Source organism: Leptidea sinapis, chromosome 13 (assembly GCF_905404315.1).
Source record: "Leptidea sinapis chromosome 13, ilLepSina1.1, whole genome shotgun sequence".
In the NCBI taxonomy this organism is placed as follows: domain Eukaryota; kingdom Metazoa; phylum Arthropoda; class Insecta; order Lepidoptera; family Pieridae; genus Leptidea; species Leptidea sinapis.
In genome coordinates this window covers 11,868,824-11,896,002 of record NC_066277.1, presented here as the reverse complement: position 1 = coordinate 11,896,002, position 27,179 = coordinate 11,868,824, and the positions used below count along the sequence as shown (strand labels likewise).

The 27,179-nt window shown below is 38.9% G+C and overlaps 1 protein-coding gene across 1 annotated transcript; it reads right to left on the bottom strand.

Annotated features, from left to right (window-relative positions):
- Positions 1–573: 573 nt before the first annotated feature.
- Positions 574–26,821, bottom strand: LOC126967420 (venom serine protease-like). Its single transcript, XM_050811877.1, has 10 exons — positions 26,592–26,821; positions 20,011–20,085; positions 18,859–18,996; positions 18,541–18,667; positions 16,077–16,180; positions 7,269–7,473; positions 6,255–6,318; positions 5,042–5,175; positions 4,504–4,655; positions 574–805 (listed from the first exon to the last, which is right to left on the bottom strand). The coding sequence occupies exons 1-10, from the start codon at positions 26,592–26,594 to the stop codon at positions 626–628; spliced, it is 1,182 nt and encodes a 393-aa protein (XP_050667834.1). The 5' UTR covers positions 26,595–26,821; the 3' UTR covers positions 574–625.
- Between the last annotated feature and the right edge of the window lie 358 nt (positions 26,822–27,179).

Genomic DNA, 27,179 nt, shown 5'->3' with positions numbered 1-27,179 from the left:
GACGTAATTCCAGAAAAAGGTTCCATACCACAATCATGTCGAAATTGAGTTAAGGACACAAAACTGGTCACGTGATTCATATGATCGCACTGACAAAAAATGTCAGCCCGACTGTCACTTTTTAATAGAGGTGTTCATTATATTAGATAGCTGATAAAATAGTCTATTATATATTTATAATCATATCACCTATTATATAATAAATATGACCTAAATATTTCAAGGGATTTACAATTTTTAAACTTTTCTCATTCAGATATACCTCAGATCTAAATACCGTCTAAATTGTTAGCATAATTTTCACATATTAATATCAATTTACGTAACCCTTTGATCGACGGTATCAGCTGGACCATATCATCAGCGTAACTTAAATTATTGATGCATACATTTCCCATGTTTCTGTGTTCTGGCCCTCCTGAGTTCCACGATCAAATCGTTGATGTAAAGATTGAACAGACCAGGGAGGTCAACCCCCTTGTCTCACACCTCAATCTAGTCTGTAGCCACTAGATAGGGTGTCGCCCTATTTAACGTAGTTAATTTGATTAAAATAATTAATATAAATATTAATTGCTTTTTGGATAACTTTATTAAAGTAAAAAATGCATATTAGATATTGCAATTATTTTACACAATAATCCGCTGGCGCAGTGTTTACAATCCAATTTAATATTGCTGTGATGCGTGTGTTGACTCCCGGTTGGTCAGCTGAAGCACATGCTCTGCCGAAACTGACGAGTCCTTCACTAAAGAGTGAACCAGTTTCTGGATCCTTGTACAGCAAAGGACCACCTGAATCATACTGAAAATACAAAACATTTTTTAAACTATTTCTGGTGCCGTCTTTATAAATCCTTAGCAATAGACTATCTGTGCAGAAAACGTTTAAATCTTTCATTAGCTAACTTGTCTTGCTTATGATGAAGTGGAAAATCTTCTGATCAGACTGATATGACAAGCACACGCTGTCTATAGATGACCCAATTAAAGGTCCAAACTCAAACCACACACACACACAGTTTTCAGACTTGTTTTAATTGTGCGATAATTGTAAAATTTGGTTTATCATCATTTCTGTTTATTTCTGTATTGTTTATCAAAGATTATGTATCCGCTAAGGAAGTTGCGAGATATTCTCAATACAAGTGTCCAAAGACTTACTGGGAAGACTCAACCAGTAAGAATGGATATGTAATCTTTGAAATAAACGAAATTTATTTAATACACACCAGCAGGGAACAGAATATCTTATAGTCCCTGGTGGCGTCGACTGTTACTAAAAATTGAGTTACGTGGCTGTGGTTATGATATTTATATCACACCAGGTTATGAATTTACATACAAAATGCATAAAAATAACACCGGCCATTACATCTGTTACAAACACTCAGTGTATTAATATCCTAATAATGGATTTTTTGACACTCAGTGTGCACAAAAATCCATTATATACAAAAGTCTTGATTAATGGATCAAAGTGGACATAAAAGTGGTATTTTATTCCACCATTAATGGATTTTTTAATGGATCTTAGTGGACAGAGCGATAAAAATGATTATTTTTAAACTAACTTCACTTCACTTTAACTAAACATCTGTATGTTCATTGAAGTGTTACCAATAAATCATAGAAATTCTATTCGAAGTTACTTTCTTTGGCTTAAATGCTGGCTTTTAATCTGTCTGGCCACGAATGTCGGCAAGTTGCTTAAGAAAGACCGTGTCTTCTAAGACTTATGATAATTTGCAGTTCCAAGGCTTCAAGATCTGGGCTAGGCAAGGACCAGCTCTTATTAAGTCCGGAACTATGACTTCCTCGTGACCAGATTTTTTTTATGGAAAAGGAGGACAAACGAGCGTACGAGTCACTTGGTATTAAGTGAACACCACCGCCCACATACTCCTGCAACACCAGAGCCATCACAGGAGCGTTGCTGGCCTGTGGAAAGCTGTGGAATGAGCTTCCTTAAGGAAGATGTGCGCGCTTATTTCGAAAGTACCCATGCCGTATCGTCCCAAAAACACCGTGGAAGGAAGCTCATTCCACAGCATATCCACAGAAGACTGATCCTTGAAAGCTGCACTATGGAAGAACGCCATACATCCAGATGGTGGAAGTAATATATTAATTATTATTAGTAATAAGCATCACCGCTCTTCGACAACACTTCCCTAAAAGCCTCGCCTAGTATCGGAATACTGGGTCTCGAAATCTCGAGCGATTGCCAATTCCGTGGCCATCTGGAGGGCAAAGCCAAATTGGCTTCAAAGTAACTGGGCTTCATTAATAGAGCACGGCAATACTTCAAGCCGGCCCACATTCTAGCGCTGTACAAAGCGCAGGTCCGGCCACACATGGAGTATTGCTGTCATCTCTGGTCTGGCGCACCCCAGTATCAGCTCGATCCATTTGACCGCGTGCAACACAGAGCAGCGCGAATTGTCGGGGACCCAGTACTCTGTGAACGGCTGGATCACTTGGCGTTGCGTAGAGACGTTGCTTCATTGTGTGTCTTCTACCGCATTTATCACGGGGAGTGTTCCGAAGAGCTGTTTTACTTAATTCCTGCCGCCGAATTCCACCTTCGCACGACACCCCACAAGTTACGATATCATCCTTACCATCTGGATGTGTGGCGGTCCTCCACAGTGCGGTTTACAAGGAGCTTTCTCCCACGTACTACAAAGCTGTGGAATGAACTTCCTTGTGCGGTGTTTCCGGGACGATACGACATGGGTACATTCAAAAAAAGCGCGTACACCTTCCTTAAAGGCCGGCAACGCTCCTGTGATTCCTCTGGTGTTGCAAGAGAGTATGGGCGGCGGTGATCACTTAACAACAGGTGACCCGTACGCTCGTTTGTCCTCCTATTCCATAAAAAAAAAAAATATTCTTGTTTCTGGCGTGTCGTGCGAAGGGAGAATTCGGCTGCAAGAATCAGGTGAAACAGCTCTTCGGAACATCCTCCGTGATAATTGCAGTGAAGACAGACAAGGAAATGAAGCGACATCACTACGCAACGCCAGGTGATCGAGCCGTTCACAGTTCACAGCCCTGCGTTGCATGCGGTGAAATGGTTCGAGCTGATCCTAGGGTGCGTCAGACCAGAGATGACAGCAATACTCTATATATCTGGCCGGACCTGCGCTTTGTAGAGCGCTAGAATGATGGCCGGCTTGAAGTATTGCCGTAATCTATGTATGTTTTTAGCAATCGCATGAGATTTCGAGACCCAGTATTACGATACTCGGTGAGGCTGTAAGGGAGGTGATACAATACAATACGACAAATAGGGGTTTTTAGTGGCGATAAATTGAGTCTTCTGGAGGTTAAATTAGACAAGGTACATTTTACTCGACCTTCTCAAGAGAGGACTCAATAGAAGATACGAGTTCCATCCGACCACGGTTGACGATTTCCCGAGAGAGACCTGCATTGCCCGTGTATACGAGGTGTATAGGAGACTACGGGTTCGAGTAATAACCGCCGACAACAACCTGTATGCTGCGCACTTGCATAAACTCTCGGGAAGCTTTTTCATCGAAAAGAAGCTGTTATTTATACTCTCCATGATTTTGGAATTTCGGCTACTTCTGGCTTTAACGGCATTATCAAAATTTAAAGCTCTAACAGCACGATCCTCTAGATCTTTTTCGATCTTCGACAGCTGTTGGTATAGATATGACATATGACTGATACTTACTTTTGCAATGTCTTGAAAATGACTGAGATGCCTATACCTACTTGGTGCAAGACAATACTGCAATTTCGTTTTCTTTAACATCCCATTGATTTAATATCCTCGCAAAAATATGCGAAATGGCGGGAAATGATTGAAGTCTCTAACATAATGTTCTGCTTTTGCAAAATTTTAATTAAAAAAATAACAATATTATGGAGACACAAGACACATTCCTAAACTTTTTGCGAAATTCCTTGTGTATTCCAGAGTTCGTTACGTATCGACAAACGCTACGCTTTAGGCCATTTCGTTATGAGTAACGACTTAGATCAAATTAATGTCGCCACTAATACGGACAGATCATGCCACATAGGTGGTTTTTCCGTAACTAACCTAAAAAAATTCTGAATTTTTTAAAATTTCTAACTGAGTAAGTATCTACCTTTTTATTTTTTTATGAAAATAAGGTACGAGACGAGCAGGTTGTTCAGCTGAGGGTAATTGATGCGCGCTGCCCATTACAATGCAGTGCCACTCAGGATTCTTGAAAAACCCCAAAAATTTTGAGTACTAGGCACTACAACTGCGCTCGTCACCTTGAGACATAAGATGTTAAGTCTCATTTGCTGAGTAATTTCACTAGCTATGGCGCCCTTCAGACCGAAACGCAGTAATGCTTACACATAACTGCTTCACGGCAGAAATAGGCGCCGTTGTGGTACCTATAATCTAGCCGGTATCCTGTGCAAAGGAGCCTCCCACTACCTTCAAGGCATCAAAACAATATCAAAAGCATTCTGGACATTGCAATGAATTACCTGACAAGCATCCTTCCCGGGTGTGAACGTACACATCTGTCTGGAAGTAAGAGTGCTAACGCTTCGTTGGCAAGATGGCTGACTTATCACATTCACCTCAACTTTCTGAAGAACATTGGGTCGAGGACCACCGATGAAAAGCGTGCCCCAGCCTGTAAACCACTTTGTTTATTTGAAAATGAAAAAAAATGGAATCACGAATATTCTCTCGTCTTTCAAAACGAGCTCATTTTCTTGTTTTATATGATAGAGTAAATACAAGCTTCAGTATGGATTTTGCATTTATGAATTAAATGTAGCTACATACTTGTCATAGCATTTGCTGACGATACACAAAACATGCACGGAATGGGTCAAAATGTAAACTGACTGTAGAATTGGGTCACTAGATCAATGATGGTTCTATCAAGTCACATCTTGCGTTTAAGTTTCTAGCACGAGCAGAAGCGAGATCTCAAAGAAATAAAGCTACGCAATGAAGCAAAGTCCACACTTAATGATAATATTTATAGAAATTTGGATTAATTATAAAGCTTACCCAAAATTATGACTTTCTGATTTGTAAAATCGTAATTTGAAAACTTGAAGGGTAGACAGGCTGGACTCACATATTGGCTAAATTGTATCGGTTGTGCTGTCTTCAAAATGGCAATATCGTAGTCGTATGTATTACTAGAAAAATGTAAATATTATTGTTTGTTGTTAGATCACTTTGTTGCTGTTACTTTGAACTGTCCAGGATTATGTTTATCAGGAGTAGATTCTAGAACTAGTTTTAAAAAACACGATTTTTGCAAACTTGTTTCGGAAATTCAGATTATATATGATATGCAAATTCTTGGAACAGTTCTACTGTAAGAAGACACATGTTTGTGTGTTGACCGCTTAAAGTCTCCCTTTATCGTACTCGCTCGATTTAAGACCACTCCTCTAACTGCCACAGCTTATATCGTCGTACTCGGAGCTGATATTATATCGAATGACTTACTTCACTGTACTTCACTACAAGCCACCGCCTGCAACTATGTAAGGCGCACATTTAGCCTAACATGGGATATTGTTCTCATCTATGGGCGCGTTTCCTCATTACCAGCTTCTTCTAAATCTGACTAGGTTTTCAAGAAAGGCTCAAATCATATCTGATCATAAATCACTCACTAATGGCATTGAATTATAGATATGTGCTAGTTGTATTTTTGCATTATCTCTATTAAAGATATATTAAGAATACTAATATATATTTGCCATTGTTTTTCTCGTTTCTGGGTTTTGAAAATATAGTAAAAAAAACTACAGTGATCCGGACGTCTAAGCAGAATCTTCGTCCTCCTTAGGACCATACCAATACTCCATTTGTAAATATAGCACACGGTTTCTTATACGTCATTAATTACCTACGTAATGTAGAAAACTTATATAAAATTCCATTTGATAAATATTTGGTTTAAATATTAACTGGTTTGTTACATATAAGTAATACGATTTACACCTTAACCGTTTTTTCAAACTGTAGTCAGTATATTGCGTTCAATTTGTGGTTAACAATTTATTCGCATATAATATTATAATTAGTATTATTTTCTTTGTAGGTGTTGCATAAAGCATCTTAAAAATCTTAAACATCAGGTGAAATAGATTGGATCTCTTGATTGTATTGAGGCATCCGACAACATCGAATTTGCTCGATCTGCAGTTTATCGATTAATTGAAAGTGTTAACGAAAAAGTCAATGATACAAATGAAAATCATACTTGTTAAACATCGGGTGAGTCGTTATACTTGATAGTCTGTATCCCTTTGTGGCGGGAGAATCATCTGGAAATCAAATTAAAACAAGTAAGTATATATCACTTGGTGAAGTAGAACTGATATTAAATTGGTCACGTCATATTCGTAATAAATTACTGGGCAAATGAGACTTAACATCTTATGTCTCAAGGTGACGAGCGCAGTTGTAGTGCCCCTTACAATTTTTGGGTTTCTTAAGAATCCTGTGTGGCACTGCATTGATTACAACTACCATAAGCTGAACGTTCTGCTCGTCTTGTCCCTTATTGTCATAAATAAAAAATACCTTATTGTAGTATCTTTTGCTTGGATTTTCCAATATTAATTGGAAATTTCATTTTATGTTAAATGATTGGAGGTGATTTTTGAAGTTTCGCTTAATTTTTTCTTCTTTGTTAAAATTGTGTTGCTAAACGGCGTTTTTCGGGGAATCTTAAGAAACTTTCACTTTGAGATAACCTCATAAATAATCACAAGATGCTTAATTAGAATGAAAATGAAATCAAACGCTCGGGACACATTTATTGCAATAAAGCCATTGAAATTCCTGCTCCGTGATCTGTTGAAAGAAAACGTCCGGCTATTTTTTATAAAATTTTTGTTTTTGGTGGTCGGTGGTGCAATGGGCAGAGCCGTTGACTCTCACCACGGATCGCCTGCCACATACGAGTGTGCTTTCTGTTTTTGATTTAGTTTGTCTCTTTATAAGCTCAACATCATATTAAGTATTCTAGCTTGATATAATATTATATACTTAAGATTGAGCTGCTTAAGAAGAAACTTAAAAATATCTTACCAACTAATACTGATTTGGTAACACGTAACTGTCGTTCAAACATTTATTACCTATTATTGTTTTACGACTTACCAATACCATTATAAATAACAGCCTCTTTAAGTCCGTGCTATAATTTTATTTTTTTATACATGACATGAACTCTGTTGTAGTGTTGTACTTATCATCGGAAATTTCTTACCCCCAGTGCTTGTATCATGTTCGCCAACAATAACTGCCAAATTATTATAGTTCCTGCCCAGCAGACAATGGGCTGCAGTAAGTACATAGCGGTTGGATATAATAACTCCTCCACAAATAAGTGAGGCCTGTCCTTCGTACTCCACCAGACCTGCCATCATGGGGAACTCATTGGGGCCGGCGTCTTGGCCACCAACAATGCGCCGCTGAAATAATATTTACCTAGTCTACTGAACGAGGACATATTTTTATCGCTATGATCAACGATTCTTCAAAAAAATTGTTTAGCAACTGTTTTATGTTAATTACCTACATAGGTAACATATACTATACGTAGGTTTCCGTGTTGAAGCAGATCCCCACTGCAGAGATCGTGTTTCTTGGCGATTTTAACGCCCACCACGCCGAATGGCTAGGCTCACGTACCACCGATCATGCAGGGAGATCTGTTCACGACTTCGCCTTAGCATATGGTCTGACGCAACTGGTTATTGCGCCAACGCGAATCCCAGATGTGCAAGATCATACACCTAAACTGTTGGACCTTCTGTTGACCTCACATCCGAACGGCTACCTAGTTTCCGTTGACCCTCCTCTGGGATCGTCGGACCACTGCCTGATCCGAAGCACCGTGCCGATCACGCGCCTAACACGGCCCCGCTTCTTAGGTTGTCGCTGCGTGTGGCACTATAGGTCAGCAGAGTGGGACGAAATGCGGTGCTTTTTTGCATCCTACCCGTGGAGGCAGATCTCTTTTTCGCTGGGTGATCCAGATGCCGCTGCTGACGCTGTTGCTGATGTGGTACTGCAAGGCATGGAACTCTACATTCCATCCTCCTCTGTGCCTATCGGTGGTAGGTCCCAACCATGGTTTGACCGCTCCTGCAAAATGGCCTCTCGCCGAAAGCAGGAGTGCTATCAGGCTTGGGTCAATGCGGTGGTATCAAAGAATGTGAATTCCAGCAAACTAAAAAACACTTCAATCATGCCCTCCAGGTCCTTCAAAAGAGTTATTGCTGACGCGAAGTCGAAGCACATTAGCAGAATTGGCGAGAGACTTGCACGCCTTCCCTCGGGAACTCGTGCGTTCTGGTCGCTTACCAAGGCTGTCCAAGGAAACTTCTGCCAGCCAGCCATTACGCCACTGCACAGAGATGATGACTCGCTGGCCCATGACGCGAAAGAGAAAGCTGATCTCCCGGGCTCCCTCTTCGCGTCCAACTCGACCCCGGATGACCAAGGTGCACCACCACCGCATATTCCGCGGTGCGAGTCATACATGCCGGGGGTAAAAATCCGGCATGGCACCGAGCTTAAGGCGCTTCTCACCTTGGACATTCACAAATCGAGTGGGCCCGATGGCATTCCCCCGATAGTGCTGCGGACATGTGCTGCGGACATGTGCTCCGGAACTAGCTCCGGTCCTTACTCGTCTTTTCCGGCTCTCCTACTCATCAGGCGTAGTCCCGAAATGATGGAAGGCAGCTTTATTGCACCCGATCCCTCAGAAAGATGTACGCTCGGATCCGTCCAACTACCGCCCCATTGCCATTACCTCCATTTTCTCCAAAGTAATGGAGTCGATCATCCACCACTAGCTCTTGGGATACCTAAAGGAGCACCACCTGATCAGCGACTGCCAGTACGGTTTCAGTCAGGTTCGCTCAGCTGGTGTTGATAGGTATTGATGGATAGGTCCTGTCCTTCAAGAAAACTCAGGCGTCGAGAACAGACATGTGCTCCACGTAGTATCGATCTCGACATATGAGGTATCGATAATACCTCACCTCAAAAGAGCAACAATTCAGAAAAGAGTTTAAAAAGACAACTCGAGTAGTTATACTATATGAAACGAAGACATTCTTGCATACCTCACCCATAAATGGGCACAAGCGGTTGAGTCGAAGGGAGAGGCGTTGGCGGTGAGTTTGCACATAGCGAAGGCCTTCGATCGGGTGTGGCATAAAGCGCTTATAGCGAAACTGTCATCCTATGGGGTTCCCGAGAAGTTGTGCAAATGGTTCGCTAGCTTTTTGGCCGATCGGAGCATCAAGGTTGTTAATCAACGGTGCATGCTCCGACTTAAAACCCATAAACGCTGGTGTCCCGAAAGGCTGCGTGCTATCCCCTACACTGTTTCTTCTGCATATCAATGATATGCTGCAAATCAGCAGTATTCATTGCTATGTAGACGACAGCACAGGGTATGCTTCCTACACCGGCCGTGCCAACATGTCCCGGGATAGCGTCGACGAGAACCGGAACAAACTTGTGTCTGAAATCAAGACTATGCTTTGCAAAGTCTCGGAATAGGGCCGACAAAATTTAGTGCAATTCAACCCCAATTAGACACAAGTTTGTGCGTTCACCAGTAAAAAGTATCTCTCTGTTCTATCCCCTCGATTCAAGATCACTCTTCTAACTGCCACAGCCTGTATTGGCAACCTTGGCGTTGATACATCGAGCGACGTTCAGTTCCGTGGTCTCTAAAAAGCTTGGTGTACTCAGTAAGGCGAGACAGTACTTCACTAAAGCCACCGCCTACAACTTTATGAGGCGCAAATTCGCCCTCACATGGAGTACTGTTCTCACCTCTGGACGGGTGCTCCCCAGTACCAGCTTCTTCCATTTGACCGCATACAACGAAGAGCGGCTTGAATCATCGACGATCAAGTCATCTCCGATCGGCTTGATTCTTTAGCATTGCGTAGAGAGGTGGGTTCTCTCTGCATCTTCTACCGCATTTAGCACGGGGAGTGCTCAGAGGAGTTGTTCGGGTTGATTCCAGCGGCTGAATTCCACCACCGGACATTACGTGAAAAGTACCATCTGCATCACGTAGACGTCTGGCATTCCACAACCGCGCGTTTTGTTCGAAATTTCTTGTGGAATCAACTACCGGCGGCGGTCTTCCCCAACAGATACGACTTAGGGACCTTCAAAAAAGAAGCATACTCTTACCTTAAAGGCCGGCAACGCATTTCTTGACACACCTGTTGTTGCGGATGTCCATGGGCGGTTGCCTCACCTCTCCCCATTTCGTGAGCCTCTTGCCCGTTTGCCCCCTCTCATATAAAAAAAATGTCACTTAGCAGAATAAACAGTATGAATAAATACCCAAAACTACACTTTTCTTTGTGTCACTCGACATATCGCTCTGAACATTCGTAGGAACGTATGTTCTTGATATCTTAAACGCACATATTTAAAAAAATAGAAGACAATTAGCTAAGTTAACAAAGTGCCCTGTACTTTCCCCGGGGCGTAAAAAGAATAGGGGAGTCCCAGGACTCCCCTATTCTTTTGGGTGGGTTTTGGGTTATGGGTTTCGCCCCGACACCCATGGGCCTGGGCCTAAGGGCTTTTTAGAAGTGGGAGAGTCACGCTGCCGTCTTTTGACGTCAGCACAATCCGGCCAGACTCATCTTTGTTAATTACCACACTCGCACAGAATACCGGCGTGAAGTAGCGGCCTAGTGCCGCTATGTTTCGCATAGGTTAGTGTCGAGGACCGGTGGCCATTCCCCCCCCCCCCTCTCCACCCGAATAATACAGCGGTCTATCTACAAAAGCTTTTACCCCAGGAGGGTACCGGCTCTACCAGAGTCGGAGAATCCCTCCCCGAGCACTCTAGCTCGGGCTGCCCTTCGTATTCTTCGTATTCGACCAAATACAATGACAAACGAGGCAGTAACACCACGGCACCCCGCTCCACACTCAACGTGGACTTTTGCAATATCAGGGGAATTCACTCCAATTTAAACGCCGTCCACCACCACCTTGAGACGGCGCAGCCGGCCTTGTGTTTCCATACAGAGACGCAGATATCTCGACCTAGCGATACGTATATTTAACGTACCCCGGGTACAAAATTGAGCACAATTTTTTGCCTCATGCGTAAGGGTATGTGGGTGCGTAAGGGAGGATATCTGCTGTCGCCGTCTCGGCAATTTTGAGGGTAGGGACCTGTCCACTGTCTGGCTCCGCGTAGATTTAGAGGGTCGCGTCCGCATCTATGCGTGTGTCTATAGGTCCCATAGTGGTAACGCAGAAACCGACCATCTCATGGGCTGCGTTCAAGTGGCAATTGATGACGTGCTTGCACAGATCCCCTACGCAGAAATCGTAGTCTTTAGTGATTATAACGAGCACAATGCCGAATGGCTTGGATCACGTACCACAGACTACGCAGGGCGATCTGTGCATAATTTTGCATTGGCGTATGGTCTGTCCCAATTGGTTGAGTCGCCAACGCGGCTCCCGGATGTGGATAGCCACATGCCGTCCTTATTGGATCTTCTGCTGGCTACACATCCCGATGGTTACCAGATCTCTGTCGACGTCCCTCTCGGAAGGATGCGTTGCTTTTTTGCATTCTACCCTAGGGGCAGGGTTTGTTTCCCTTCGGAAGATCCTAGTGCCTGCGCCGTTGCAGTAGCCGATGTAATACTACAGGGCATGGATATTTTTATACCAAGCTCTGTTGTATCGATCGGTGGCAGATCACAGCCCTGGTTCGATGCGTCAGTTAAAGCTGCATCTGACTGCAATAAACAGGCGTATCGAACTTGGGTTGCGGCGCTGGGCACAAAAGGATCCAAACTGCATAGTTCTTAAGATGAAATACAACCATGCCTCCAGATTTTTAAAGCGGCAAATCGCCCGTGCAAAGGCAAAACACGTCGTGAAAATCGGCGAGCAGCTTTCCAGTTACCCAACCGAAACACGCAAGTTCTGGTCGTTGTCGAAAGCTGCTCTAGGTAACTTCAGCCAGCCGCCCATGCCGCCGTTGCACATGAGGAATGACACCCTGGCCCATACGGCAAAAGAGAAAGCCGATCTCTTGTTGTTTGTTGTTGTTTTTGCCTCCAACTCGACTCTTGACGACAACGGAAAGACACCGCCGAACATCCCGCGGTGTCAGAGCTCTATGCCTGAAGTACAGTTCAGACAGAAAACTGTTAGGCGAGCTCTGTTTTCGTTATACGTCAGGAAGTCGAGCGGGCCGGATGGCATTTCTCCAATCGTGCTTAGAACGTGTGCCCCTGAGTTAACGCTGGTGCTAACGCGTTTATTCCGGCACTCTTATTCTAAAGGCGTAGTACTCATGGAAGTTAGCCCTTGTCCATCCGATCCAAAAAAAGGACACAGTTCGGATCCGGAAAACCACAGGCCTATTGCTATTACCTCCCTGCTCTCCAAAATCATGGAGAGCATAATTAGCCGTCAGCTCTTGGTATACCTAGAGGGTCACCAGTTGATCAACGACCGACAATATGGGTTTCGCCATGGTCGGTCGGCAGGTGATCTTCAGGTATACCTAACACATAGATGGGCTGCGGCTATTGAAAGCAAGGGGGAAGGCCTGGCAGTTAGCCTGGATATTGAGAAGGCCTTTGATCGTGTATGGCACAAAGCGCTCCTCTCAAAACTTCCATTATTTGGGCTTCCCGAGAGCTTGTGCAAGTGGACCTCCAGTTTCTTCACTGGGCGCAGCATACAGGTCGTTGTTGACGGATATTGCTCGAACCCGAAGCCCGTGAATGCTGGAGTGCCCCAAGGCTGTGTGCTATCTCCCACACTGTTTCTTCTGCATATCAATGATATGTTGGACACCTCCAACATTCATTGCTATGCAGACGACAGCACTGGTGATGCCGTATACATGGGCCATGCAGGTCTCTCTCGGGAAATCAGCCGGGAGAAACTTGTGTCTTCTATCGAGTCCTCTCTTGAGAAGGTCGCGGAATAGGGTAAATTGAACCTTGTCCAATTGAACCCCCAGAAGACTCAAGTTTGCGCATTTACCACAAAAAAAAACCATTTGTCGTATCACCGCTCTTCGACAACACTTCCCTTAAAGCCTCGCCTAGTATCGCAATACTGGGTCTCGAAGGTCGGTTCAAGCCGGCCCACATACTAGCGTTCTACAAAGCGCAGGTCCTTCCACACATGGAGTATTGCTGTCATCTCTGGTCTGGCACACCCCAGTATCAGCTCGATCCATTTGACCGCGTGCAACGTAGAGCAGCTCGAATTGTGGGGGACCCAGTGCTCTGTGAACGGCTGAATCACTTGGCGTTCCGTAGAGAAGTCGCTTCATTGTGTGTTTTCTACCGCATTTATCACGGGGAGTGTTCCGAAGAGCTGTTTAACCTGATTCCTGCCGTCGAATTCCACCTTCACACGACACGCCATAAGTTAGGATATCATCCTTACCATCTGGATGTGCGATCCTCCACAGTGCGGTTTTCAAGGAGCTTTCTTCCATGTACTACTAAGCTGTGGAATGAACTTCATTGTGCGGTGTTTCCGGGACGATACAACATGGGTACCTTCAAAAAAAGGGCGTACACCTTCCTTAAAGGCCGGCAACGCTCCTGTGATTCCTCTGGTGTTGCAAGAGATTGTGGGCGGTGGTGATCACTTAACAACAGGTGACCCGATCGCTCGTTTGTCCTCCTATTCCTTAAAAAAAAATTGATAACTACTGGAGTAGCAATACGATTGGGTACACCACAGGGTACAATATAAGTTCATTTTTAATTCGTCGTTATTTGTACTGTCGTTGTTCAGTGTAAGGTCATTTATTTCAGATAGCTTATAACAAATCTATGTAGCCTGGGAAGAGTCACAGGATGCATTGGGCATTTTTAATGATTCGTCTCTAACTTTACTAACTAAAGCACTATGGAGTAAACAATACAGCACTATATCTGTTAAAATCATATTTAAGCGAAAGGGCTCAGATAGTCGATGTAAATGGCAAATGGTCTTCGCATTAACCAGAGTGTGGTGTTCAAACCATAGGTTTTCCGCAGGGTTCTATTCTCGGTCCTTTCTTGTTTCTTATATATATTAACGATCTACCGTTTGTGGTAGATGATAGCCATGAGATTGTATTACGACGTGCAAGTATTGATGACGAGGTAAAAAATTCAGATTGCATTAGTGCAAGGATAGTGCGTTGGTTTGGCACTTAAAAAGTAGAAAAAATAGAGTGTTTACGGTTCATTACACCAAACACAGAGCAAGTAAAAACCAACGTACGTATAAATGACCAGAGATTGGAACTTGTGGACACTATGGTGTTCTTGGGTATCACGGTAGATAAAAAGCTCCAGTGGAGTCCACATATTGTCAAACTAGCAGATAGACTCAGGTCTGTGACATACGCCGTTAGAAAGATTAGAGAGTTGTATGTACGAATGTTGTGACCGCAAGATTAGTGTACTTCAGTTATTTTCACAGCATCATGACGTACAGTATTTTACTGTGAGGTCATGATGCTGTCAATGATATAGTGTTTGTTTGCTCTGAAATAGAGATCTGTTCGTGGTATATATAAGCTTGGTAATGGACAGTTTCTCAATGAAAAATTTAAAAAAATAAATATTATGACAGTTCATTGTCCGTACATTTATGAAAATTTAATATACGTTTACAAAAATCGTCACCTTTTTGCTCTTAATAGTGGTTTTCATTATTATAACGCTAGAAATAAGAGATTGCTTGTAACTAATTTAAACTGCGTCTAACTAAGTGATCCGACAGTCTGGGACTAGATTATGATTATTTTATAGCAATAACAATTATTTCTTGCTCCGTTTCTTCTCTATCAGAACGCCATTTGTTTCCGAATCGGTAGTAGTATCTAGTTTATTAGAAATGACATCAAAAAGAATTCTAAAGGTGATTTTGAGAAAATAAATGCCTTTTATACCAAAGCCTCAGATTGAGAAACGTGTAAATTCTAAATATGCAACATCAAATTCTAACAAGATATAATTAACTGACTTAACTTTTTCTAATTGGCACTGCGACAATAGATCTCAATTTATTTGTATTTACTATCTATCATTCTATACATTCATGTGTATAGGAGAGGGCGGGTTTGACTTAGTATCCCGTAGCACGAATTAGGTAAAAATATGATAGTTGATAGAGAATAAGTCCACGATGATAATGATACCACTCTTATTACACCGTTTCCAAGAAAATAACGAAAAAAATTCTAACCTAAAACGGGTAAATCACGTAAATAAAACAGTACATGAGCGCTGGCATGGCGGCTGGAGGCTAAATACTTGCTAATAACTGTCAATAATTATAAATGAAGAACAGTAAAATGAAACGTAAAAAATAGTCTGGGACAAACTAGACGGCTTCATTAATAAGAAATAAATTTTTAGACTAAAAAGGCTAGAAACCAGAGTTATAAATCCAGTAAAAAACAAGAATTATTTTTCTTATATTTCCTTTGTTTATTCCGTTTTCCACTAATGTTTATTCCGTTTCTATCGTAGTTGCGTGATTGTTGCTGTGTTCTGTGTTTTATTAACCTTTATACCCGTTTAGAGCTTAGATTTTTTTTCGTTATTTTCTTGAAAACTGTGTATTACATTGTGTTAAGATTAGTAGCAGTATAATCGTGGCCCAAAGCTCTATCAACTCCGATAACTAAGTATAAAATTGGTTAGGTTGGGTTAGGTTATGTTACAACATTGAAAACAACGCACGAGCCGAGCGTAGCGTGCAGCGGCCGGCGAGTGCCAGATACGAATTGTAGGCGTTTCCCTTTCTTTTCTCCCCATAATAATGTCCCAACCCTTAATGTCATACTTTGAGGTTAAGTTATAATGTTTTTTTCCCTCGAACGGGACATTACTTGTAATAAGAGTGGTAAAATTATAATCGTGGACAAAAGCTCTATCAATTACAATATTTTTACCTCAAAATTCGTGCTACGGGATACTAAGTTTTAACCGAGAGGGCAATTCGCGAAAATTTGAAAACTGTAGAAACTCACCGTATTCTGTATTCCACAATTGCATGTGTTTGTATTCATATCACGTTCAGCATACAAATTACACAAAAAGTCACCCCCGGTGCTGTTGTTATCTGTTATTAAACCTAAAATGAAATAACATTTATATATATATTATATAATCTCGGAAACGGCTCCAACGATTTTCATAAAATTTAGTATACAGGGGATTTCGGGGGCGATAAATCGATCTAACTATTTTTTTTTATGGAAAAAGGAGGACAAGCGAGCGTACAGGTCATCTGGTGTTAAGAGATCGCCGCCGCCCACATTCTGTTGCAACGCCAGAAGTATCACTGGAGCGTTGCCGGCTAGGTTTCAATTTAAAATCCGTGTTTTAATGAGAAATAGCTACAATAACATTAGAATAAAAAGATAAATTTTGCCACTATATACAAGACTAGCTCAGATCATTGGGTGATCCGGAAAGCAGAAGGCTGCGGTGCGAATCCAGATGTCCTATTAGTTTTTTTTTCTTCAAGTTTTGTACATTCTAAAAATCCGAGCAAGGCTCTGTCGTCTGAATATTTTTATTAATACAATAATATTGAAATTAAATTTTATGAAATTTGACAATAATTATTATTTACTAACTGACCCGACAGACGCTATTCTGACATTAGCAAAAAATATGTAAGTGTTTGGAAATAATGTATAATAAAGCCATCGGAAATGTGTAGTAAAAGTTAATGAATTAAAAATAAAACAAAAACGTAGTTTTAAAATGTTGTAATAAAATGATAAGGATTAACATTGTATGTGGCGAAATCAGATTTTTTATTACCGCATTATAATTAATTTGTTATTTTTTAAAGTGATAACTCTTACTTTTGGGATTAGGTAATTACACAAGTAAAATTTAAAAACAAAATTTATGAACGACGTGGGACACAAAACCGCGATCTCTCGCGTTCCGTGCGAGCGCTTTTTCCACTGGGCTTAGTGGAAAATGCGCTCGCACGGTACGGTTGGCTAATCGGCCACAATCTGAGAGTTGAACAAGACATACAAGATTTATCAACGATACGTCACTATACTATATATGTACGGCGAAAACTGGGGGTGATCACCGTATAATAGGCACATTGAATATCAATCCAAAACTGGAGTGGACTCGAACCGTGAAGCTATTACTCTACGCTCCGTCCTGCACCCATCCAGAACAAAAACACTGAAAACTTTCAACTCGCATTGCAAAACCGCTTCGAATGCCTCGGTGACTGCGTTGACGTGGACAAGTTTAATAACAGGTTCGAGGAAGCAGTTCAATCGGCGGGATCTAAGTTCTCTTCAAGGCCAGCCGTTCAAAAAGAAACGGAAATAAATAAATTTAAAATGAACATCAATTCCTGCTTGTTTTTTATAAATTTATATAAAATTTATTTAACGTTATTTAAAAAAAAATTATATAAAATAACAAAAATCTAGTATTTTTATTTCAAATTATGTACATATGACTTAATAATTAATAATAACGCTATTTATATAAATAATAATAAAACAAAACTTAAGTAATCTAACAAAAATTAATTAATTACAAATAGAAAATATCATTAAGATCGCTATTGGCAGGTAAGGTGCCCATGAAGCTGGCAACGTTACCTCTTTGTATAGCCAAACTTATCCTAAAAAATCTTATTTTGCAAATTGAAAAATGGAATAATTTTATCAAATTAATGTATGTCATCGGTTCTCGATAAATCTACGAAGTTTGAACGAAATCTGTCCGTATAAAGTGAGTCAAAAAACGCCCAAATGAGTCGGTTACAAACATACATACGCATACAGATGATGCTAATAAATAGCGTGTAAAAATCTTAGATTCTACCACCCAATTGATGGATGTAAGACGTCAAATAGCTCTTTAGTCCCCAGACGATGCTTCCCAGTATAGGCTAGCTAAATAAACAGATCTCCATGTCATTGACTCGCGATATACGCAGCCATAACACAGATTGAGTGAGGGCGACCATAGAGCGTTATAAAGGCTCTATAGTCTATAGTATACGCGCGAGACTTGTCTTTTGGCAAAGCCACCTGACGAAGTTGAAGACCGGTGACGGCAGGGTCGTTCTATCTAAGTCCGAACTTTTGAGGGAAGTCCAGAAGTTCTACGGACAGTAATACACTAACGCACAGGTACTTGTTACTAACAAGGCTGAAGATCCAAGAGCTAAATTAACCCGACACTATACAGAAGAAATGAAAGAGGTTAGTATGGCCCTAAAACAGCTTAAAACAACAAGGCGCTCCACAGAGGTCCGTCGTTCCAAAATGGCGCGTAGTGTCACGAGCGGGGTGAAGGGGAGAGAGAGAGGGCATAACAGGATTAGGAAAAAGGACAGATCGACGTTCACACTACTTTTCATATTACTTTTGTGAAAAAATAATACATAAAGGCTTGGATAGCAGCGACATCTTTCTACGTTACAATTGAAACACTTACCAACACAAATTATTTGACCTAACGAAGTGACGCTAAGTGTACCTCTACCACAGTAGGATTCTGCTCCTTTCAGGGTAGTATCTCCATTCTTTGATATCAGTACACGGTCCATTGTACATCCAGTTGACTGAAAAGTATAAAATGTTCATACAGTATTGTGGGTAGCAAATATCAAATAGTGCCTATTTAATAAACTAAAATATTTAATGATAGTGACTAAAGAAATGTATTATTTCATTGGATTAACATAAGATAATTGATTGAGTAACGAATGTAAGGAAATATTTGATCGTGATACTACATGATAAATATATATACCTGCGGAATATTAAGCTGGCAATCGAGTCGGCAGTTGTATCCCGTAGGACATGTTGCAATCCAACGACACCGAACCCCGGCCGGGTACTTGTTGGGATAATTAGGACTGTACACGTAGTAGGATGACCCCACTTGAACCTGAAATTGGATTTAATATTAATAGTGAGTTAATTAATATTATCTATAAAGCTTTTTAGGGAATTAGCAAAAAGGTAAGTCGATATGACAGGAGACCGAAGAGCTGAGAGCTCCCCTGGACAAAAAGTCTAGCTATTCAAAGGGGGAACGCTGCCAGTACCTTCGGAGCTTTGCGTAAAGGGACTCCTTAATATATTTTAGTTATTTTATTATATTTTTTAAGGGTTTAGTTTTAGGTTCATTGTTCTAGTCACTTTTTTATTTCTGTATTGTAAATATAGTTGAAAGTTTTTTTATTGATAAATACTTATATCTAATGTTAATAGTATATTATATGATATGACTTTCACATAAATATGTTGCCATATGCCATGTCACCTCAGTACGACGCAATGATTCGTCAATTTATAAACGGTTCGTCTGATTGCTTATTTAAAAGTGTCATTAAGATGGGAGCCTATCCCTGTTTCAACGTGCGGATTTATAATAACATTTAAGTGTACATAACATTAGTTATTTATCTTTATATCTGTCTACTAAAAATACCTTTTCTAATAACCACTGTGTAATATTCGGTATAAAACATTTATTTATAATATTCAAGTTATGAAATATAGGAAGACAATCAAAAGTACGGGTCTCCTGATGGTACCTAAGTGATCACCGCCGCCCACAGTCTTATCATACTCCTCATCACGAGGTGAGTTTTCTGAAGGCGCCCATTATTATAACAAGTTTGGTCGTACGATGGTAGAAACTTAAAGTAGCCTCTCCACATCCAGATACTTTACCAGTGGGAGGCTCCTTTGCATAGGAAGACGGCTAGATTATGGGTACCAAAATGGCGCGTATTTCTGCCGTGAAGCAGTAATTTGTAAGCATTACTGTGTTTCGGTCTGAAGGGCGCCGTAGCTAGTGAAATTACTGGGCAAATGAGATTTAATATCTTGTCTCAAGGTGACGAGCGCAGTTGAAGTGCCGCCTTTAAAAAAATTTCAAATGATTCTTGCGTACATCTGTGCTAAAGTCACATCCAGTTTGGGCTTGTACGTAACTTATTACAAGCGTCAAAATAGTAAGTTGAAATATCTGAAACAAATAAAATATGTTAGAAGGAGTGTCACACTTCTGTTCCCTGAAATACAGCAGCCATATTAAGCAATCAAAGTGAAAGTAAAAAAAAACGGACTGCTTCCCACATCCAGGCCGCTTTAGTTCTGCTGGAGCAGCATCTTCGACTGCCGAAGACAGCAAACGTCGCAAATATGTCGGTTTTAGTTAGTTTTACATCCTTGTGCCGCTAAGTAAATAACTTAAGGCGAAGAGTAAGCAGAAAACACGCAAACATGGTGTTTTTAGACAAGTTTTGTGGTGAAAGTATAGCATTTCAAGCTATAAACAATACTTAATCCTGTAACACATATCCTTAAGTCTTATTTGTTGGTTGCTAATGCTTGCTGTTTGTTATAGTTAACACTGCCGAGCCTTTTTGAACTACCACATTTCTTTGAAGTTAAACAAGTTTTTTGGCATGGCGTGACGCATTATTTTTTGGTACTTCTCTCAGAAAAGTTATTCTTATAGCTTGTCCTTTTTTGTGTAGGTTCATTTATTCAGATTAGTAGTGAATAACGAGGATTGTAAGCATATAAACTGTTTTCCACGCAAGAGTTTTGAAAATATTGGCTTTGTTACATAGATGGCGGGCCGGCAGCCGTGAACTCATATCGCTCAAGGTCGCTGGCATTTAGTGTCGCCTTAAGTGTCGAGTTACCTACTTGGCCCGTGGGCTCAGAGGTGCGGAGAATGTACAAAGTACTATCTAATTAGGTCAGTGTCTCAGAATAGCTACTGGAACCGAAGCGTAGTGATAGTTTTTACTTGCTGAAGCATTATCTTATTATTAACTAAGATTTAAATAATAATTTATTAGAATTAATAATAAATAAAGTGGGATTTTCTATTATGAGTTTTTTTAATTAATAAAATACTTCTTAAGTGTGTGATGATCTTGTTGAAGAAATCAACTATAGGATATTCAATATATTCCTGATAATGTATGTTCATAGGCACATAAGTGAATTTGCTAGAAACTGTCATAGCCATAATGTTAACACCAGGAACAGGACATAAACTTATAATGCCTACTACTCGGCTAAGTCGAGTTAGTAAGTCTTTTGTGGGGCGATGTATATGCTTTTACAACTAGATATCAGAAAATGTTCAAAACAGAAGTATTAAGTTATTCAAACGAATTGTTTAAAAACATTTGTGTGGTAAAGGTTACTATAACATAAATCACTTTCTTAATGATACCACAGATTGGGAGTGGAGCGACCGCCCTCAGGCTGTTAAATAATAAGTTTAATTGTACAATATTACTTTGTAAACATATTATTTCGTTGGAAAAAATAGCCCGCTGAGTTTGTTGTGTCCGTTTTTTTCAAGTCTGAGGCATTCGTATTGGGTGGTAGTTTTTGACTTTCAATAATCAATTATTATTGTCACATTATATTTGGTATTCAAAAATAAATAAAAAAAACAGAAAAGAATTTGAATATGAAAATATTGCAACACTATAGTATAATTTATGCAATAATAATAATCATTTAATACTTTCGCACCAAATAAAGAAGCAATTTCGGCCAAATAATGAGGAAGGGGAAATTTTGGCCAAAGAAACGGACGAAAGTTTGGAGAGGTCAATCGTTGTGATTAATGTTGAAATTACTGCAGGCAACATATTAAGTGGCCAATCCCCAGCATGATGGACTTACTAACTTAAAGGCGATTCGGGTTCAAGCAATAACTGTAGGCGACCTGTTTTTTCCGCCATGGGAGGAAGCTGGAGGTTCACTTGCATAAACTCTCGGGAAGCCCAAATGATAGAAGCGCCTTGTGCCATTTATGTTCCCAGGCCTTTGTTATATCTAGACTTACTGCCAGGCGTTTTCCCTTGCTTTCGATAGCCGTTAGCAGTAGGGAAACCTATTGTAACTTAGCACTATGTGTACCTAATGCCATTTGGCTGGTTTCAAAAATTCCCGCGATGATAAATTCTATTGTCTAGTGTATTATGTACGTCACTACTGACTATTCAGTTTGAAAGTAGTCACTTACCGCCATTGAGCTGGTGATTGGCGTTATTGACGTTAAAAAGTTTTTTATGAAAAAAAGTAAGTATTTATAATATGCTTTGAAGTCTGAAAGTTTTAAACGTTTTATAATAGTCGCTGAACTTTTATATATCATTGGTTCTTTTCTTTAACTAGTATTAAAACAATTATAAAGTTACGAGAAAAGTAACCCCAAATTATTTGAAATCCATCGTTTTGTTGAAGTTGGAGTAGTGTTGTACCTCGGTCAGTTTCAATCAATCATACCTTGGCCACTGACCAAGGTACATTTAGCTGTTGTACTTTGGCCACGAGAATATTTTCTTATTTTTTTCACATTCACCTTATATAATATTATCCTAGGTACAACAGGTACTACATGTTACTGAGCCAAATTGTTGTAGAAAAGTTCAACACATCCACCCAGATATAACCTAAATACTTCTTGGTACGATTCTTTCAATAAGACTATGCAGATCCACACAAGCGTTATTGGAATGGAACATTCATCAGAGCTGAAGCCTGGCCGCTAACTATACTTCCCATCTTCATTAAAATCCATTAATTAACATTCCTAGTAGCACATTTTCTTATGGAATTAATGCTTGTTTGAAAACGTTTAGTGCTAAGGTAAATCTTATTGAAAAAGTTCCATATATTAAATAATATTTTATTACCGTGATACGTTCATCAATAAGTACAAATATTGTATGTTTCACTGGTTACAATATTTAGGGCAGCTGAACATATAATTTAAATATAATATATCCTCACAAAATGTTAAGTAAATAACAATGTAATTGTTTTATCATTGTTCTGTTGTCGTCAATGTCTTCAGTAATTTTTAATTACTACAATAAAGTCAGACTGTTTAGAATAGTTACCTATGCACAATTTTTTTGTATTGGAAGGTCGTATATGTGACAAGGACTGAAAAAGGAATACTGAAATAGTTTGGACACTTAGAGCGAATGAGTGAAGAAAGAATGACGCATCAAATATTCTATAAGGCAAGTGTGTTTTAAAAACAATTGTTAGTTTAAAGAATACAAATTCAGAACGCTACGACAATATAAACACAAAGGTAATTAAAGCTTGCAAAGAAAAGTTAAGTGACATTCTAGTGTTTTTAATTAATTTATTAATACAAACTGGTGTATTTCCTGAAAAACTAAAATTATCAATAGTAAAACCTCTTTTTAAAAAAGGTGATAGAAGTAATATAGATAATTACAGGCCAGTTACCCTCATATCCACACTGTCTAAGATTTTCGAGAAAATTATTCACGCTAAATTAATGAAATTTTTTAATCAGTTTGATATTATAAAAAGAAATCAGTACGGGTTTCAAAGACAAAAATCAACGCTACACGCTTGTTTTGATTTAGTAAAAAATATTATGCTTGGTCTTAATGAAAATAAATATACTTCAGCTTTATTTTTTGATATGTCAAAAGCCTTTGACTTCGTTTCTCATGAACAATTGTTGTCTAAGCTAGAACATAATGGAATCAGAGGTTTGGCACAGAGTTGGATAAGATCCTATTTGTCTAACAGAACTCAATATGTTGAGGTAACTAAAGTTAATGAGAATCATGCACCGGAAAAATTTAAATCAGAATCTAAAGTTAATAAATTTGGAGTACCACAGGGCAGTGTTCTTGGCCCTCTTCTTTTTTTAATTTACATTAATGACTTACCAGAAGTAACATCCCACAAAGTGGTCCTATTTGCGGATGATATATCTGTTATTGTTACCACAGATAAACGAGATGGATTACGTGTCCACGAATCAGAACTTAATAACACAATAAAAAAAAATATTATGGCTTAATCAAAATAATCTACAGATAAATTTTAATAAGACGACATATCCATTTCAATAAAATAAATAATGATATTGACAATTCCGATTCGATGAATATACATTTTGACCAAAATATATATTCATCGAATAACCCATGTAGAAAGTACAAATTTTCTTGGTGTGACTATCGATACAGATCTAAGTTGGAAACATCAAGTAAGCAAAGTTTGTAGCAAAATAAACAGTTTCTCCTTTGCACTTTATAAGTTGACGAAAGTTAGTTCGAGACAAACGGCCTTAATTACATACCATGCGTACGTTGAGTCCATACTTAGATATGGTCTCATACTGTGGGGCAACTCTTCAATAATAAGCAAAGCATTTATTGCACAGAAAAAGTGCATCAGATCAATCTGTGGTATTAAAACTGACGTTTCATGCAAGCCCTTTTTCAAGTCACTGAAATTATTGACACTGCCCGATCTATACATTTATGAAATGGCAAAATTTGTAAGGGAAAATCACAGTGTGCTATACTTACGGCAAATGCATATGACCCACAGTACTAGAATACTTAGGAAAGCTGATAGGTTAGTGACTAGAGTCGTTCCACATAGCACTTTATTTCAGAAAAATTGCTTCTAGATGGGCATGAAAATTTTCAATAAGATCTCTGATTCATTAAAGTTGTTACCTATTTCAAGATTTAAAGTATCCTTACACAGTTGGCTTCTTCAAAACACAATTTATTCAATAGAAGAGTTTTTTGACCACAAAGAAAGAGTAAAGGATTTTGACATTGCATTGTAAGTGGATTATTCTTATCTTGACTTTAATATTTTTTTTGAATTTTATAAAATTATAATTTTGTGTTATATAAAATAAATTGATTTATATTGTAATAAAAATTTGCCTAAGACCAAGTTTGCATGCTATTGGTCAGTGGCGGATTATGCTTACTGCCGCCCTAGGCCCTGTCTGATATGCCGCCCTTTTTGATCAACAAAATTCTATATATTTTGGTTCACAATTGTTATTAAAATATATCTTTTATTTTTTAAACGACTCATATTGTGAAGTATTAGAGAGTGTTCTTTATTTTATGTAAATATAATTATTAAATAATACAAAAAAATTATTAGACTCTAGCTAGCAAAACAAATAATAAAAAGCATTTTCTTTTCAAATTGTTATGTATTACTCTATCTTTAATTTATTTTGTACACTTTATTAGGTATTGCTCTTTTGTTTCTGTAATGATTTTGTCCTAGCAAAAGCATCAACTATGTCGTAATCAATTTTTTGAACTAGTTGAGCTTCAATAGACAGTAACGCTAAAGCATTAAGTCTATCTTGGCACATACTTGCGCGTAAATAAGATTTGATCCTTTTCAAGTTGGAATATGATCTTTCTCATGAATAATTGGTAGCGGGAATAGTAAAAAAATATACGCAGAGCAATGTCTACATTCGTATAAACATCTCAAAGATTTCGAGAATGCAATACATTGTATATTTCTTGTGCGGAGCGTACGTTATATGGTTTGGTTATGGATTAACTAATTTATTCGCAAGATTTTTCAATTCAATCGTATCTATGTCAGATAATTATCAAATTTTTTTTTTTTTAAATTTCGTAAAATTTCTGATAAGCACATTTACGTCGGGCCAATTGTACGCTTAAAGTATATAAAATGGAAAATTTTTATTTTTTCAAATTTTTATTTAACAAAATAACAAAAACTAATCAGATCTTGGTTAACCCTATCGAATGTCGAGTCGTGGGTATCAGTCGGTTGATTCGTTCATGAGATATCGTACGACAAAAATTTTGTTTACACACACTTGGCACGTCATACTGAAACAACTCAGAATAGCTTCCTAGGACCTCAAAACGTGAAGATCCGATGAGAACAAGATTTTTGAAAATCGAAGTGAAAGCTATAACTTCCCATTTACGTTTTGAAATTCTTGGATTTTCAAAGAATAAGCGGGAAATTAAAAACCAATAAGTTATTTTAAATGCTTTCATTTCATTTTATATATATGTAAGAGTAATCTCATCAAAGATACAAAAGTGTAAAGTTATTACCCTTTTTGCACCCTCAAATTGAAAAGATAATAAAAAAATGAATTATATTATAGTCCATATTTTTTTTTAATAAATTCCATAAAAACAGTGGCAATATAAAATCAATTTTTGGTATATTTCTGCGGCTCCTAAATTTTAACGTTCTGAAAATTTTGCCGCCCCCCAAATCGTGCCGCCCTAGGCACGGGCCTCACAGGCCTTGCGTTAATCCATCACTGCTATTGGTAATGGCTAAATAGGAGATACTTTAAGCTATTGTAAGACCAAATTTGTACCACCCTATTTAATAGCAAATAAATGAATATGAATATGTGTGGGCAAGTCGGTCGCGGGAGTCCTCGTAGAACATTCGTCGACCAAATTGGGGACATTTAGAGAATAGGAAAGGTCCGAAGCACCCTCAACCGGCGAGCATGTATGAAAAGAGTAATGAATGTAGAGGAAGCGCGTGAGGTTTGTAAGGATAGAAGCAAGAGGCATTCTATTGTATCTGCCTACCCCGATGGGAACAAGGCGTGAGTGTATGGATGGATGGAAAATCATAGGTTTACTACAACTAAACTTTTCAAAATAGACTTACCATGTTTGATTGGCCAGCAATTTTAATTAAGTGCCAAAGTATAAAAGCTTTCTAAAACTGAAGCTGTTTGTAATTACAACAAAAATAATGATAATTATAGTTAATATTACTAAAATTGCCAGTCATAATATCAATTTGAACCAACACCTCGAATTTATTTTTAAAATTAAAACACAACGAATGTACTTCCACGAGTTAAGGAGAAGGAATTATAAGTTGTGTTGAAGATGGCACAATTTTAATTGTTTTAAAACGAATTTTACAAGTTGTAAATAGAAATTGTTATCAGCAGCAGTAATCTATACCTAATTATAAACCTTGCAATTTTCAGTAGAAACCCTATCAATACGAAGACGTAGATATCGTTTATTTACATTTAAGTTTGATCAATGGAAAGATTCCTAATTAACTTGCATCATATAACCTTGATGAATAATAAAGAAATTATATCGCATTGAGACACACAAAAAATGTGTTGTTTTAAAAATAAAACTCGCTTTTATCAATGCGAATAAATTTCGCGCGACTTAAATTACGTTGTAAATAATTTATCGCTTTTTCAGAATGCTCAGTTTCTCCAAGTCCTTG